The sequence below is a fragment of the Artibeus jamaicensis genome, unplaced genomic scaffold, assembly GCF_021234435.1.
Source record: "Artibeus jamaicensis isolate MK-2021 breed Jamaican fruit bat unplaced genomic scaffold, CSHL_Jam_final scaffold_614, whole genome shotgun sequence".
NCBI lineage: Eukaryota > Metazoa > Chordata > Mammalia > Chiroptera > Phyllostomidae > Artibeus > Artibeus jamaicensis.
In genome coordinates this window covers 4,077,010-4,089,926 of record NW_026522050.1, presented here as the reverse complement: position 1 = coordinate 4,089,926, position 12,917 = coordinate 4,077,010, and the positions used below count along the sequence as shown (strand labels likewise).

At 57.3% G+C, this 12,917-nt stretch overlaps 1 protein-coding gene across 2 annotated transcripts; it reads left to right on the top strand.

Moving 5' to 3' along the window:
* Nucleotides 1–25: 25 nt before the first annotated feature.
* On the top strand, nucleotides 26–12,428 carry TKFC (triokinase and FMN cyclase). Of its 2 annotated transcripts, XM_037137763.2 has the most exons (18): nucleotides 26–238; nucleotides 1,368–1,441; nucleotides 4,057–4,246; nucleotides 5,168–5,278; nucleotides 5,380–5,561; nucleotides 7,045–7,123; nucleotides 7,403–7,492; nucleotides 8,109–8,143; nucleotides 8,220–8,304; nucleotides 8,397–8,486; nucleotides 9,038–9,154; nucleotides 9,411–9,530; nucleotides 9,690–9,827; nucleotides 10,910–11,016; nucleotides 11,118–11,221; nucleotides 11,357–11,390; nucleotides 11,490–11,579; nucleotides 11,923–12,428. In XM_037137763.2, the coding sequence occupies exons 2-18, from the start codon at nucleotides 1,439–1,441 to the stop codon at nucleotides 12,082–12,084; spliced, it is 1,737 nt and encodes a 578-aa protein (XP_036993658.2). In that variant the 5' UTR covers nucleotides 26–238; nucleotides 1,368–1,438; the 3' UTR covers nucleotides 12,085–12,428. The 2 variants fall into 2 exon arrangements, with proteins under 2 accessions (XP_036993658.2, XP_036993657.2); XM_037137762.2 differs by lacking the exon at nucleotides 26–238 and having other exon boundaries at nucleotides 1,293–1,441.
* The last annotated feature ends 489 nt before the right edge of the window (nucleotides 12,429–12,917 follow it).

Below are 12,917 nucleotides of genomic sequence, written 5' to 3'. Positions count from 1 at the left end.
AGGGGGAAGTGAGCGGTTGGGCGAGTTGCGCCGACGTCCCCGAAGCCGTCAGAGCTGACCCGATCCTCCGCGGGAGGATCAACCCCTCCGCGATCCTCACCCCAACCCAGGCCATCTTATCCCATTCCGTTGCTCCAGAGCCCTCGGGGGTGTTCACTCTCGCGGAACCAGAGCTGCAGAGGCCTGGAGAAGGAAGGGAAGTGACAGCAATTTGTGCCCCTCCCAGACTAGAACCAAGGTCCGTTCCTCCCTCCCGTTAGCCCTCTCAGTTCCTCCAAATCCGCCGGCACCCTCACTTGACCCTAGAATGGCCTGTCACCCCGCCTTACCTGGAGAGTGGAGGGGACACTAGGAAGTTCGGCTCTCTCCTTTGAACTGTTTTATTCAGACTTTGAAGGACTCACCAGCCACTTGACCAGCATTATTGGTACCCCTATTGCTGTACAAATTCTGACCTGAAGTACAAAACCCGAATTTCCCCAGTGAGAACCTTAAGGACCCAGGAAAGCAGTTAGCTCTGCAACTTCAGGCGACGCCATATCACGCAGGCTCAGCCAGTAGGAGGAGGAGGAGAACCACATGGTCTGGAGCACCTGCAGACTGCCACAAAGGATAAGCCCCACTTCACAGATGAGGAAACTGAGGCTCAGGGGAGTTGGTTTACCTAAGATCGCCCAGGAAGTCAGAGGCAGGGCTAGGCACAGAGCCAGGTTTGGATTCTTTGCATTGCAGACTCACAGTGAGCCCACAACCGGGAATGACCCCCAAGACACTTCTGAACCAGGCTGAACTGAGGGGAGCCAAAATGTCTTTGGGGTTTACATGTGTTCTTTCCCACACCAGGGACTCTGTCTGATTTGGAAGCATTGGATTATCTGTAGAAAGACACAGGCTCTGTGGAAAGAATAGACATGGGTTTAAGTCCTGGCTCTTACTAGCATGACCTTGAACAAGTCACTAGAGCGCTCTGTGTCCATTTCCCAGAAGTAAAATGTGTTCACAGGCCCAGTTGCCTTCAAGTGTATGAAGAGCTTTGTAAACTCACATGCAACTTATTCAGTGCATATGTTGCTCACGGAAGAAATGAAGTTGCTCTTTGTGTCACTTTGTCCCTGGCAGACATGGGTGCTACTCTGGGGCATAAAGGCAACCCTGTGCCCACTGTGGATAGATCTGTTTTCTGCAGCCAAGTGCAGGTGTGAACCTTGGTCAGCTCCACACTCCTGTCCACCCCCAGCCCATGTTCTGGAATTTAGACTCGGGTCAAAGTCTGGGGCAGTTCCCTAATTACTAGGGCCCTGGAAGCGTGATTGTGCCAGTAGGCTGCGTGTGCCTTCGGCAGCACATATCCTTACCCTCTACTGCAGGTGTTGCTGCCACCCTCTCTGTGCTCAGACCCAGGGAACACCCACAGGATCACCCATCCTCTGGCCCCACCATGGTGAGTCTCATGAGGGCCAGGGGTGGGGAAGGACATTGTTGGCTTGAAGCAGTCGGGGGTTGGAGGGGATGCCAGCCCTGGGCATGCTGGAGTTTCTTACACTCTGACCAAGAGGTGCCTCCTAAGGTTCAGAGAGGTGAAGAGAGAGGGTCCCTCTCAGGGCCTGGTCCCTGCTTCTCTCCATTTCCCAGCCAGTCCCAGCCATACCTGGGGCTGCGGCCTCTGAGTCCCTCCAAGGTACATCTGCCCCTGGTTTGGGTCATGTCTTTAGATTAGAACATTAACAGTTACCTACTCTGTAATAGATACAGTACCGATCACAGAAATAGCCATGAAGAAGGACCTGGTGCCTGTTCTTGAGTCTGGGCATGTGTGGCTGGTCCCATAGGTGGAAACTACCCTTTGGAAGCTCAGTGTTGCTGAGCATTGCTCCATGCCCACTCTAGAGCTGATGTGAATGAAAGCAGGCCTTGGACAGACCTAGGTTCAACTTTCAGCCTACTACTGACCAGCTGTGGCATGTCTTACAGAGACTTGACCTCTCTGATCCTCTTTCTCCTCGCAGTATGAGTCAAACTAAGGCCTGCCTCCACGTGGCTGTGAGGTGTTTATCGCCTTGGGGCCTTGCACAGTGCCTAGTCAACTTCCTGTCCTTTTCTGTTCCCTCAGACCACTGGGAACCAGGGAAGGCCCTGGTCCCAAGCCCTTCTCTGACTCTGGTATAGGAAGGGTTGCAGATTCCAGGCAGGACAGGCTGTCCGTGATGGCAAGGGGTCACCGTCTTGGAGGCTGTTGGCGCTGAAGGCCGGGCCTGGAGTTGAGACCAACAATCACAACTCCATTGCGTGTCCAGTCCCTTGGCAGGCTCTGAGAGCTGCAGGCCCATATCCTTCCTAGGGCAAGACCTCTGCCACTCCTAGCTCCCTAGGCTCCCATCTGCCCCTGGGGAAAGCTGCATGAGAAGGCCAAAATGGAACCAGCTTTGGAGCCAGGCAAACCTGCACACTTGCTGGCTTTGTGACCTTGGACAAAGTCATTTAACTGTGCGTCAGTTTCCTCATCAGGCTAATCTTTCCTGCACAGGGTTGGTGGGAAGATTGAAGGAGACATGTGCAAAAGCACTCAGAGGCAGTCTGGCTCTCAGTCACTGCTTGGGAATGGAGCTGAACGAACTTATTATTCTGCTGTCTCCCTATTGACCTGGGCTTGTCTCCTTGTCTGAAGCAGGTGGCTTGGCTCTGGTCCCTGCCAGACTCAGGGAAGGTCAAAGTTCACACAAAACAACCTGCTGCCCGCAGGCTTGAGGAAGGAGCCGCTGGAAGTGCACCTTGCCAGGACCTGGCTCAACTGCAGGCTGCCCCCAGGGCCACCAGGTGGCACTGGGAACCTGGCTTTCTGAGTCCCTTTGGGCCCCAGTCTCATTCTCTGGGACAAAAGAGCTGCATTGGGTCTGCAAACCTCCTTTAACTAGCTCCAGCTCTTTGAAAAAGGAAGTAGCTCCCTTTTATTCAATTTTTACTATATGACAGGCATATACTCTGTTAAATCCCCATTTTGCAGAGGAAGACTTGACGCTCAGAACGGTAAGGCATCGTCACTGAGTTCTCACAGCTGATGGAGGCAGATGGGATTTGAGCCCTGGTGCCGGTGCCTGCAGAACCCTGTCCTTAACTGCTGTAGCCCCGTGCCACCCATTTCTCCCCACACCCTTGTGTCAGCTCAGCTGTAGCTCTCAGGCCAGCCTGCCCGTGACCCTGCCACCTGAGGCTCTGGGTGGCCAGGGGCCTTCATCTGCTTGCGAGGCCCTATCTACCTCTCCCTGATGGTCTCTGGTAGCTCAGGTCATTCTGTCTTGCTTCCTGGCCTGGCCGCTGTACTATTTCACACCTCCAGACCTTGGCGTATACTCCTCCTCTACCTGCAGTGTCCCTTTTCCCTATGTGCCCCTCACTCCCTTTTACCTACCTAACTCCTGCTTACCCTCCACAACGATTTCCAGGATCTGCCAAGGAGGCTGAAGTCCCTCCTCTGTGCCCTTGTGGCACGTGCTCATTTCTCTGGTGTAGCACTTCCCACAGCATGTGGAAATGACCTCTTTGTGTTTTCTATCAGGGCAGGACCAGCGTTCTACCGTGTCCTTACACACAGCACTGAGTCCTGGGCCTGGCACTGCAACAGGCTCAGGCAGCGCTGTTCTCCCCCATCCAAGGTCCACATGGAGCAACGAGTGGGTGGGGGCCTGTGTGACCTGTCCCCGGCAGAGGAGCCTCAGCCTGGGGCTGCTCCCCCTTGACAGAAAACGGCTGTTGGGCCCCAGTTGTGTTAAATGTTTTGTGCTCAGTATTCCACTCCCCGTTCTCTTTGCACCGAAGCCATTCTTCAGAATACCTTTTAACTCATGGTCCAAAACATTTCATAAATTAGGTAAAGGATAAAAAGTTACAAATTAAGAGGAGAATTCATAGAAATAACCACCTGATAAAATGACACCCAATTTTGTGTGTCCCTGGAGTTCCCGAGTGGTCATGGAAGAGGGGTCTTGGCCATAGCTCTGTGACTGGGCAGGGTGGGGGCCAGGCCACACCTGAAACCTCCTCCTCGCTCCTCTCCCCTAGACCTCCAAGAAGCTGGTGAACTCGGTGGCAGGCTGTGCTGACGATGCCCTTGCTGGCCTGGTGGCCTGCAACCCCAACCTGCAGCTCCTGCAAGGCCACCGCGTGGCCCTCCGCTCTGACCTGGACAGCCTCAAGGGCCAAGTGGCACTGCTGTCAGGTGGGGGCTCCGGCCATGAGCCTGCCCATGCCGGTGAGTACCCCAGGCCAGAGGTAAGAGTGGGTGCTGAGCAGAGTGGATAGGGGCTCCAGGTAGGTCATCAGAGCTGCTAGAAGGTCAACCAGCCAGCCAGGAACCAGGCCCTGGTTCCCACTCTTCCACTCTGGGCTGTGATTTGGGGCCAGCTGTGGCTTCTCTCTGGGCCTCAGTCTCTGCGGATCATAAAAGTAAGAGGTTGGGCCAAATGATCTCTCAGGCTCTTCCAGCCCTGAGAGTCAGTGATTCTGTGAACCCTCCTGGCCTTCCAGCTGACCCATCACCTCCTCCATGAAGCCCTTCTGACTCTTCCAGCCTAGAGCAACATCTCTCTTCTGAATTCCCACCCTGCATGTTCACATACAACATGAATAGTCCTGGATTGTTTCCTGTTCAGTGCCAGACATGTGACCTCTCCTTCAGAGCTCCTGGGAACTGGGACCCTGCTTTGTACCCTCTGTACCATGCTTGTCTCGCTTTGGCAAGTCCTTCCATCCCTTCAGCAAACATTAATGAGCACCCACTGTGTGCCTGGACTGCTCTGGGCACCAGGCATGCAGCCATGAACTAGACAGACAGGGGGCCTATTCTCACCGACCTTCTGTTCTCCTCTGGGAGACAGGCAGTAACCAGGTAGACACACAAGTGAGAGAGATCATTCCAGAGTGTGTGAGTGAGGCCATGAAGACAGGAGAGCAGGGAGAGGAACAGGGAGCCATGGAGTTGGTGGGTAACAACTTCAGCTGGGAAGTCACACAAGGCCTGTCTAAGGAGATAAATCCTGAGTAAAGATTTGTGGAAAGCAGCACAGGTGCTTGTCTGGCATCAGGCACACAGTGGGCCTCACCACCCCATGAAGCTCAGGAGTGTGGGAAGGCCCAGTTCCCCACCCAGCATCCTCTCTCCACCCATCTCCAGGTTTCATAGGGAAGGGAATGCTGACAGGGGTCATCGCAGGAGCTGTGTTCACCTCCCCGGCAGTGGGCAGCATCCTGGCAGCCATCAGGGCAGTGGCCCAGGTGGGCACAGGTAAGCCTGGCATGCAGGGGGGAGTGCTGCCAGGGGGACTAGCTGGGGACGGGGGTGGGGCGGGGGCAGGCACTGATGGGGCCTGCTGGCTGCTCCTGCAGTGGGGACCCTCCTCATCGTTAAGAACTACACTGGAGATCGGCTCAACTTTGGCCTGGCCAGGGAGCAGGCCCGGGCTGAGGGCATCGCCGTGGAGATGGTGGTCATTGGGGATGACAGCGCCTTCACGGTCCTGAAGAAGGCCGGCAGGCGGGGCCTCTGTGGCACAGTGCTCATACACAAGGTGAAGCTCCCCACCAGGATGCAGGCTGGCCACCCCTCCCAGCCTGCTGTCTCCTGGCAGCACCTGGTACCTGGACCTCTCCTACCACCCGGCCCCTTAGGAAGCCACCCCTTCCCAGTGCTCCCTGATCCAGGGAGGCCCCACATCCCCACCCCTAGCTAAGCCCAGCCTATGAGCATTCTCCCAGGCCCTTCCTGTCCGTTCCCCACACAAAATCTTCACCCTGCCCCGGTGACCTTATTCCCGACTGCCTCTGCAGCACGCGTCCTCCTCAGAGCCCTGCCTGCCCTGCCTGCCCCAGCCTTGGCTTGGCACTCATCTGCTGGTGCCCAGGGAGCTGCTGCTGCCCCCTCACTTGGCTTCCCTGCATTCCTCCTGCTTACCCTTCCAGTCCGTTCCCACCCTTCCCTAGAGGTGTCTTTTGAAAACATGTGTCTGATCAGGCTGCTTGCCTGCTGAAAGCCCTCTGGGATTTCTAGAGTCAGCCCAGGCTCCTTGGTCTGGCACCCACCAAACTCTTGCACCTTCTCCCTGAACTTTCCAAGTTCATCTCCCATCACCTCTCCCATGCTCTTATGCTCTGTTAATAACAGTTCCCTGCACCACCAGGCTGCAGCTCACCTCTGGGACTTTCCTCATGCTGTATCAACAGCCTTGGAAGTCCTTTCTCCTGGCTAACCGCTACTGTTCCGTCAAGGTTCAGCTCCGATGTCTCCCCATCTGGGAGGTTTTCCCCTCCCATTGCACCGAGCTGGTTAGCAGCCCCTCCTTGGTGCTCCCATCACACCCTACCATGAACCCTACCATTGCATTTGCCACCTCGCATGGAATGTTCAATTTGTGTGTGTCTGCTTCCCCAACCCCTCCCCAGAATGAGAGTTCCGTCACGGAAGGGACTGTGACTTAGTCACTTTTTTTTGTTGTTTATTTGTTTCATTTCAGCACATATTAGGGGCTCAGCAAAAAGTAGGTGGGTGGATGGATGGGTGAGTGGATGGGTAGGTCTAGGGGGATAAATGGATGGGTGGATGGGTAGATGGGTACATGGGTAAGCGGATGGTGGCTGAGTGGATGGGTAGGTAGGCGAGCAGATGGATGGATAAATGGGTGAGTAGATTAGCGGGTAGGTAGGTATAGTGAGCCATGGTGTATATGCCCTGGAGGAAGAGCTGTAGGAATAAGGAAACTGGCCATCGCATCAGCTAGCTGTGTGACATTAGACAAGTCATCCCCACTCAGGACCCAGTTCTTCATTTGTGAAGTTCCTTCTGGCTCCAACACACGGGGGTTCTTAGCAGTTCCTGGCAAGTGCATTGTGAGCATAGAGCCACACGGTTCCGCCCTGAGCGTGACAGGCCAGGTTGACGTGGCGGTGCTCAGAGAACCCCCTGGCCAACTGGAAACTCAGTCCCAGCCTCTCTTCAACCCTCATGTGCTACAGTGACTCTCTCCCCATTGGGGGCTTATTTCTGTGTGGGTACAGGTGGCAGGTGCCCTGGCTGAGGCAGGTGTGGGGCTGAAGGAGATCACAGAGCGAGTGAGCATGGTCGCCAAGGCCATGGGTGAGTTCTAGCCCAGGGACTGGGAAGTGGGGAGGGAAGAGGAGGCTGACCTTGGGACTAGGAGCAGGTTCCCAGCAGCTGTGTAGGAAGGCTTGCCACGTTATTCCCCAGGGGTGGAGGGCAGGTCTCCCTGGGGGACCCTCTGGGACTGGTAGCCTTGGGCCCCGGAGCCAGGTGTCTCCTCCATCGGAGATAAAGGGGCTGCCCTGTCTCATGCCTGCTGCGCTGACTGATGCCAGCAGCTGAGGGGTCATCCCGTGCGTACCTTGTGTCTCATAGGAACCCTGGGAGTGAGCTTGTCCTCCTGCAGTGTCCCTGGTTCCAGACCCACCTTCGAACTTGCAGCAGATGAAGTAGAGCTGGGCCTGGGTAAGCTGGTGGCCACCCCTGTCCCAGCCATGCCTGTTCCCTGGCTTCTACCCATCTTAGGCCCTGGAACCATCTACATGGTCCTCTCAGGTTACCTGCAGCTGTCACCTAGGTGGTCTTGGTGTTTTTGAATAAGCACTTAAAGCCCTTCTGGCCCAACCTGCCTGATTTCTACCTGCTTTGCCATCCATACCCATGGCCTCAGCCACGGGAGGCTCTGCACACTGCCCACCTCCCTGACGTCGCCCCCATCCTTCCTGGGTCCTCTGCCAAAATGCTGCCCTGCTTTCCAGGGCCACTCAGAGGCCATCCCAACCACAGCACTTTCCCTCTTTAGCCTGTGCTTCCAAAGTGACAGGCAGAGGCCTCGTGCTTCTCCACTGGGACTGCCTCTGGTCAAAGCTACTTAACTCATTAAAATTTAAGCTCCTGGCCACCTCTACCACCAAGCCACAGCTCCCGAAGAGCAGAAACGGTGTATTTTTCATTTTTCTGCCCATTTCTACCGCACTCCCCATGTGCACGGCACCTAGCCTAGCACAGAGTGAATCTTGCTAAAAACAGTGAGCAAACCCCCAGGCCTCAGCGTGTCAGCAGTGACTGCGTCTGTCCACAGGAATCCACGGGGAAGCCGGTGTGCGCCGGGTGAAGGTAGGTAGGCTATGTGGGCCGGGCTGGTGCGACAGCAAGACCTCGGACACAGCTCACCCCCGGGTCTCCCCGGCAGATGGCAACCGCTGACGAGATCGTGACACTCGTGCTTGACCACATGACCAACCCCTCCAACGTGTCCCATGTGCCTGTGCAGGCCGGTGAGGGGCTGCCACGCCTTCTGTCTCCCAGCCCTCCCCGCCCCCCATAAGGGAGCCCAGAGAGTCTCATCAGGTGTCACGTCTGTCCCCAGGCTCCTCAGTGGTGCTGATGGTCAACAACCTGGGCGGCCTGTCATTCCTGGAACTGGGGATCATTGCTGACGCTGCTGTCCGCTCTCTGGGTGAGCCCCACCTGGCAGGGGACCTCCCAACCACAGGAGCTGCTTCCCTCCAGCCCTTGGAAGCCGAGGTGGGGTCCCGAGGTGGCCCTGAGCTTGGGCTGTGCCGTCTGAGGAGCCTGAGTGAAATCCAACTCTGCCACCCCACTGCTGCAAGCGCTGAGCCTGGGCCTTGTCTGTAGAAGGGGGCGTAAGAGTGGTGGTGCCTGCCTGGTGGGGCTGTCTGAGGATTAAAGGAGACTAAGCCAGCACAGCATACATAGCACACATAGCCTGGCATCAGGAGGCGCTCGGTAAACGAGACCTCGATGACCTAGCTGCCCCCACGGGAGGACTTTGCCAAGGAATACGGTAATTTAGGGCATCTCGGAGGAGTGCCCTGAGCAGATCTGACCATCTCCCTCCTGACCTCAGGGCCCCAGCTTCCAAAGTCCTTGTTTTTCACCTACTCTGTTTCTTTATCTGATGCTGGAGGGGGTGGGGGCAGGGAGGTGGGAGGCGAGGTTCGGACCTTCCCACCTTCCCTCACAGATGTCCTTCTTTCGCTATTGCAGAGGGCCGTGGGGTCAAGATTGCCCGTGCCCTGGTGGGCACCTTCATGTCGGCCCTGGAGATGCCCGGCCTTTCTCTCACCCTTCTGCTGGTGGACGAGCCCCTCCTGAAACTGATCGGTGAGACCTGGAACCTGGGGCCATCCACACCAGGGCCCCTCCTAGCTGGAAGGAGCCAGGGAGACCTGGAGAGACCCCATCAGGGCCAACCATGGGGGTCAGTCCCCCGTGAGTGGACAGGCCCTTTCTGACAGCTCCGGCCTTCTCCAGCTCTCACAGGACTGGGGGGATTGGAACTAGGGTCCTCCCCAGGGACAGCCCCGCTTGACCCTGGCCAGCCGACCTATGTTTAAGAGAGTCCTCCTGCTGTCACTAGATGCTGAAACCACCGCGTCGGCCTGGCCTGCCGTGCCCAGGGTCTCCGTGACTGGGCGGAAGCGGACCAGGGCAGCCCCCACCGCACCCGTGGAGGCCCCCGATTCCACTGCTGCAGGAGGTACCGGGTCCTGCTGTTGGGGCAGATGGCCCGGGCCACTGGCCTGAGCCCCGAAGGGTGGGGGATGCGCAGGGGTGCTGACACTCATGTGTCCCACACCTTCAAGTTCAGCAGAGGCAAGGGCCAGGCATGCCTCTTCCTCGCTGTTCTCCCCTCCAGGCTCAGCCTCAAAGCGGATGGTGCTCGTGCTGGAACGGGTCTGCAGCACCCTGCTGGGCCTGGAGGAGCACCTGAATGCCCTGGACCGCGCCGCCGGCGATGGGGACTGTGGCACCACCCACAGTCGCGCTGCCAGAGGTTGGTGCCAGGGCCCCTCTGGGGTCAGGGAGGGGCTGGGGTCACATCATGAAACCTAGCACCCCTTCCACCTGTTCTCATAGAGAAACGGCCCTTCTAATACTACGAGTGTGGGAAGGTCGTTACTGTAGAACAAAATGTACCGTTTTGCAGCAAATAATAACTTTAGATTCAAAGGGAACTTATTCTGTAGTTCTTATTTTTCTTGGCTTACCTGGACTAGTGAACAGTTCTCAATTGTATAGCATCATTTGATCAAGAAAGATGTATTTAGCCCTGACCACTGTGGCTCAATTGGTTGAGCGTTGTCCTACAAAGCAAAAGGTTGCAGGTTTGATTCCCAGTCAGGGCACATGCCTGAGTTGTGGGTTCAGTCCTCAATGGGAGCACATACAACAGGCAATTGATTGATGTTTCTCTTTTAAAGATTTTATTTATTATTTTTAGAGCCAAGGGAAGGAGAGAGGGAGAGAAACATCAACTTGTGAGAGAAACATGGAACAGTTCCTTCTCTCACTGTCCCTCACCAGGGACCTGGCCCGCAACCCAGATATGTGCCCTGGCCGGGAATCAAACCGGTGACCTTTCGGTTCACAGGCTGATACTCAATCCACTGAGCCATACCAGCCAAGGCAAAATAAAATAGTTTTAAAATGTATTTAGTGCCTATCACAATGTAGTGCTCTCAACTCTGGATACAATAGTGAGCAAAGCAGATAAAAATCACTGCCCTCGTGGCTTGTGCTCTGGTGGGGAGACAAACAACAAACAATCAGTAAAAGATAAAGGGTCGTAGTACAAAGCGCTGGGGAGGAAAATGAAGCAGGGAAGCAAGGTGTGGGAATGACAGGTGAGGGGGGTCAGGCAGGCCTCTCTGCTGGGGGACTGCCGAGGTCACAGTCACCACTTCCCACTCCTCTCTGGAGTTCACACTGGACGTGGAGAGGGAGCCTTGGACTCTCTCCATGGGGGTCCCCTCAGCCTCCTCCAGGTCCAGGGCGCTTTCCTGCTGCCTGGCAGCAGTGCGGGGGATTTGTTGGGAGGGCCGGTCTCTGAACTCCTCCCCATCTCTCTGTCTGCAGCAATCCAGGAGTGGCTGAAGGAGGGTCCACCCCCTGCCAGGCCTGCCCAGCTTCTCTCCAAATTGTCCCTCCTGCTTCTAGAGAAGATGGGAGGCTCATCTGGTGCAGTGAGTGCCAGCAGTTCCCAGGGACAGAGGACTGACACGGGGGGGTCTCGGGCTGGCTGGGGCCCGAGCCAGACCCAGTGCTCAGTCCTGGTCCTCCCCAGCTCTACGGCCTGTTCCTGACTGCAGCGGCCCAGCCCCTCAAGGCCAAGACTGACCTCCCATCCTGGTCTGCTGCCATGGATGCCGGCCTGGAGGCCATGCAGAAGTGAGCCAGAGCCCTGTGCCTTAGACCAGGGGTGGCCGGGTGATGTGGTTGTTGTCACCTACTGCCAGCCAGGCCCTGTCCCCACCCTCAAAGTGATTCGCTACAGTGAACCTCACTTGTTCTCTTCCCCTGCAGGTACGGAAAGGCTGCCCCGGGGGACAGGACTATGGTGTGTATGGGCCCAGCCCTTCCCCCTTATAGAGGCCCTGAAGCCCACCCCTCAGTGGCAAGGCCTGTGCTGAGCTCCCCTCTCCCTCACCTTGTGCAGCTGGACTCTCTGTGGGCAGCAGGACAGGAGCTCCAAGCCTGGAAGAGCCCGAGGGCAGACCTGTTACCAACCCTAACCAAAGCTGTCAAGGTGAGTGAGGCTGGGCCCTGCCACCCAGGGGAACAGGCTTGGAGCAAGTTAACACCCTCCCTGTACCTCGGTTTCCACACCAGAAAATGGAGACGAGTACCTGTCTCAGAGGGCACTGTGAAGCTAAAGGGACAAATAGCTCCCCAGCATGGTATCTGGGGCATAGCAGCCCTGCAGTGACTGGGGCCCCTGGTCCTGCCAGAGACCAATGGGAGGTACCTCTCTACCCTGGTGACAGGGCAGAGGGTCCTAGCAGAGCTGGGGCAGGAGGGCCAGGGTCGATGGCAGGAAGGGGCCTGGTGGCTTGTGCTTACACCTGCCCCTCCTGACCCCGGCCCCCCAGAGCGCAGAAGCTGCAGCCCAGGCCACCAGGAACATGGAGGCTGGAGCTGGAAGAGCCAGTTACATCAGTTCAGCACGGCTGGACCAGCCGGACCCGGGGGCAGTGGCAGCCGCAGCCATTTTCCGCGCCATCCTGGAGGTCTTGCAGAGCCAGGGCGCCTGACCGCTCCCTGGGCCTCCGTGCCTCTCTCGGGGCCTCTCTCGGGGCCGAGCAGAGGCAGCCACTGCCGCGTCCTTCCGCCTCCCAGCTGTCACCCTCCCTGGCCTCTCAGGCCCAGCCTCTGAATCCAGCCTCCAGAACGGCTCCAGTGTAGAAGCTGCAGGCCGAGTGGGTGGCCTGCCTGTTCAGCACTGCCCTCTCTGTCAGGAAGGGTGGGGTCCTGGGGTTTGGGGCCAACCCACTCTTTTTCCTGGGCAGCAGCACAGTCTTTAACTGGCTTTGCTAACTGTTTTAAGACCTTCTGGAAAAGGCCCTCTGCACCTGAAGCCAGTGTGGAAAAGCAAGCTAATAAACCACATTGATGCAGCAGAGCTCCTGCTTCCTCTGAGGGACCTTTTCCCAAGTGCGTGAACAGGTGGCCCCACTGCTGCCCTGGGGGCCGAGACCCCAGCCCCCACTGGAGGTGATCATGGCCCACGTCCCACCACTTGAGACCCAGAGGCAGGTCTGCACAGCAGGGTCGGCTTCGCTGGGGTCCCCAATCCTTTCCTCCCCCTGAAACACACACCAGCCCTGATGGTGGCTTGTCTCAGCACCACAGCAACAGAACCCACCGATTCTTCAGGATTCAAGTGGGACACCGAGGGGGAAATCCACCATACCCTAAGGCTCCGTGGTGGAAGAGACCGCACCCGGGCCGGCCCCCGGGGTCTCTAGAGCAGCCGCTGACGGCACTGCCAAGTCTGGCGCACAGCGGACGGGACGTGACCCGCACTCCGTGCCAGGGAGCAGTTACAGGGACCAGTGTGGGCGCACACGCGCATGGCAGTGGACCC

What these genes read in the sequence shown, in the direction of transcription:
- TKFC (XM_037137763.2), top strand. An exon ending in CCATGAGCCTGCCCATGCCG is followed by an intron (nt 4,247 to 5,167) that starts GTGAGTACCCCA and finishes ACCCATCTCCAG; the next exon opens with GTTTCATAGGGAAGGGAATG. An exon ending in CCGGTGTGCGCCGGGTGAAG is followed by an intron (nt 8,144 to 8,219) that starts GTAGGTAGGCTA and finishes TCTCCCCGGCAG; the next exon opens with ATGGCAACCGCTGACGAGAT.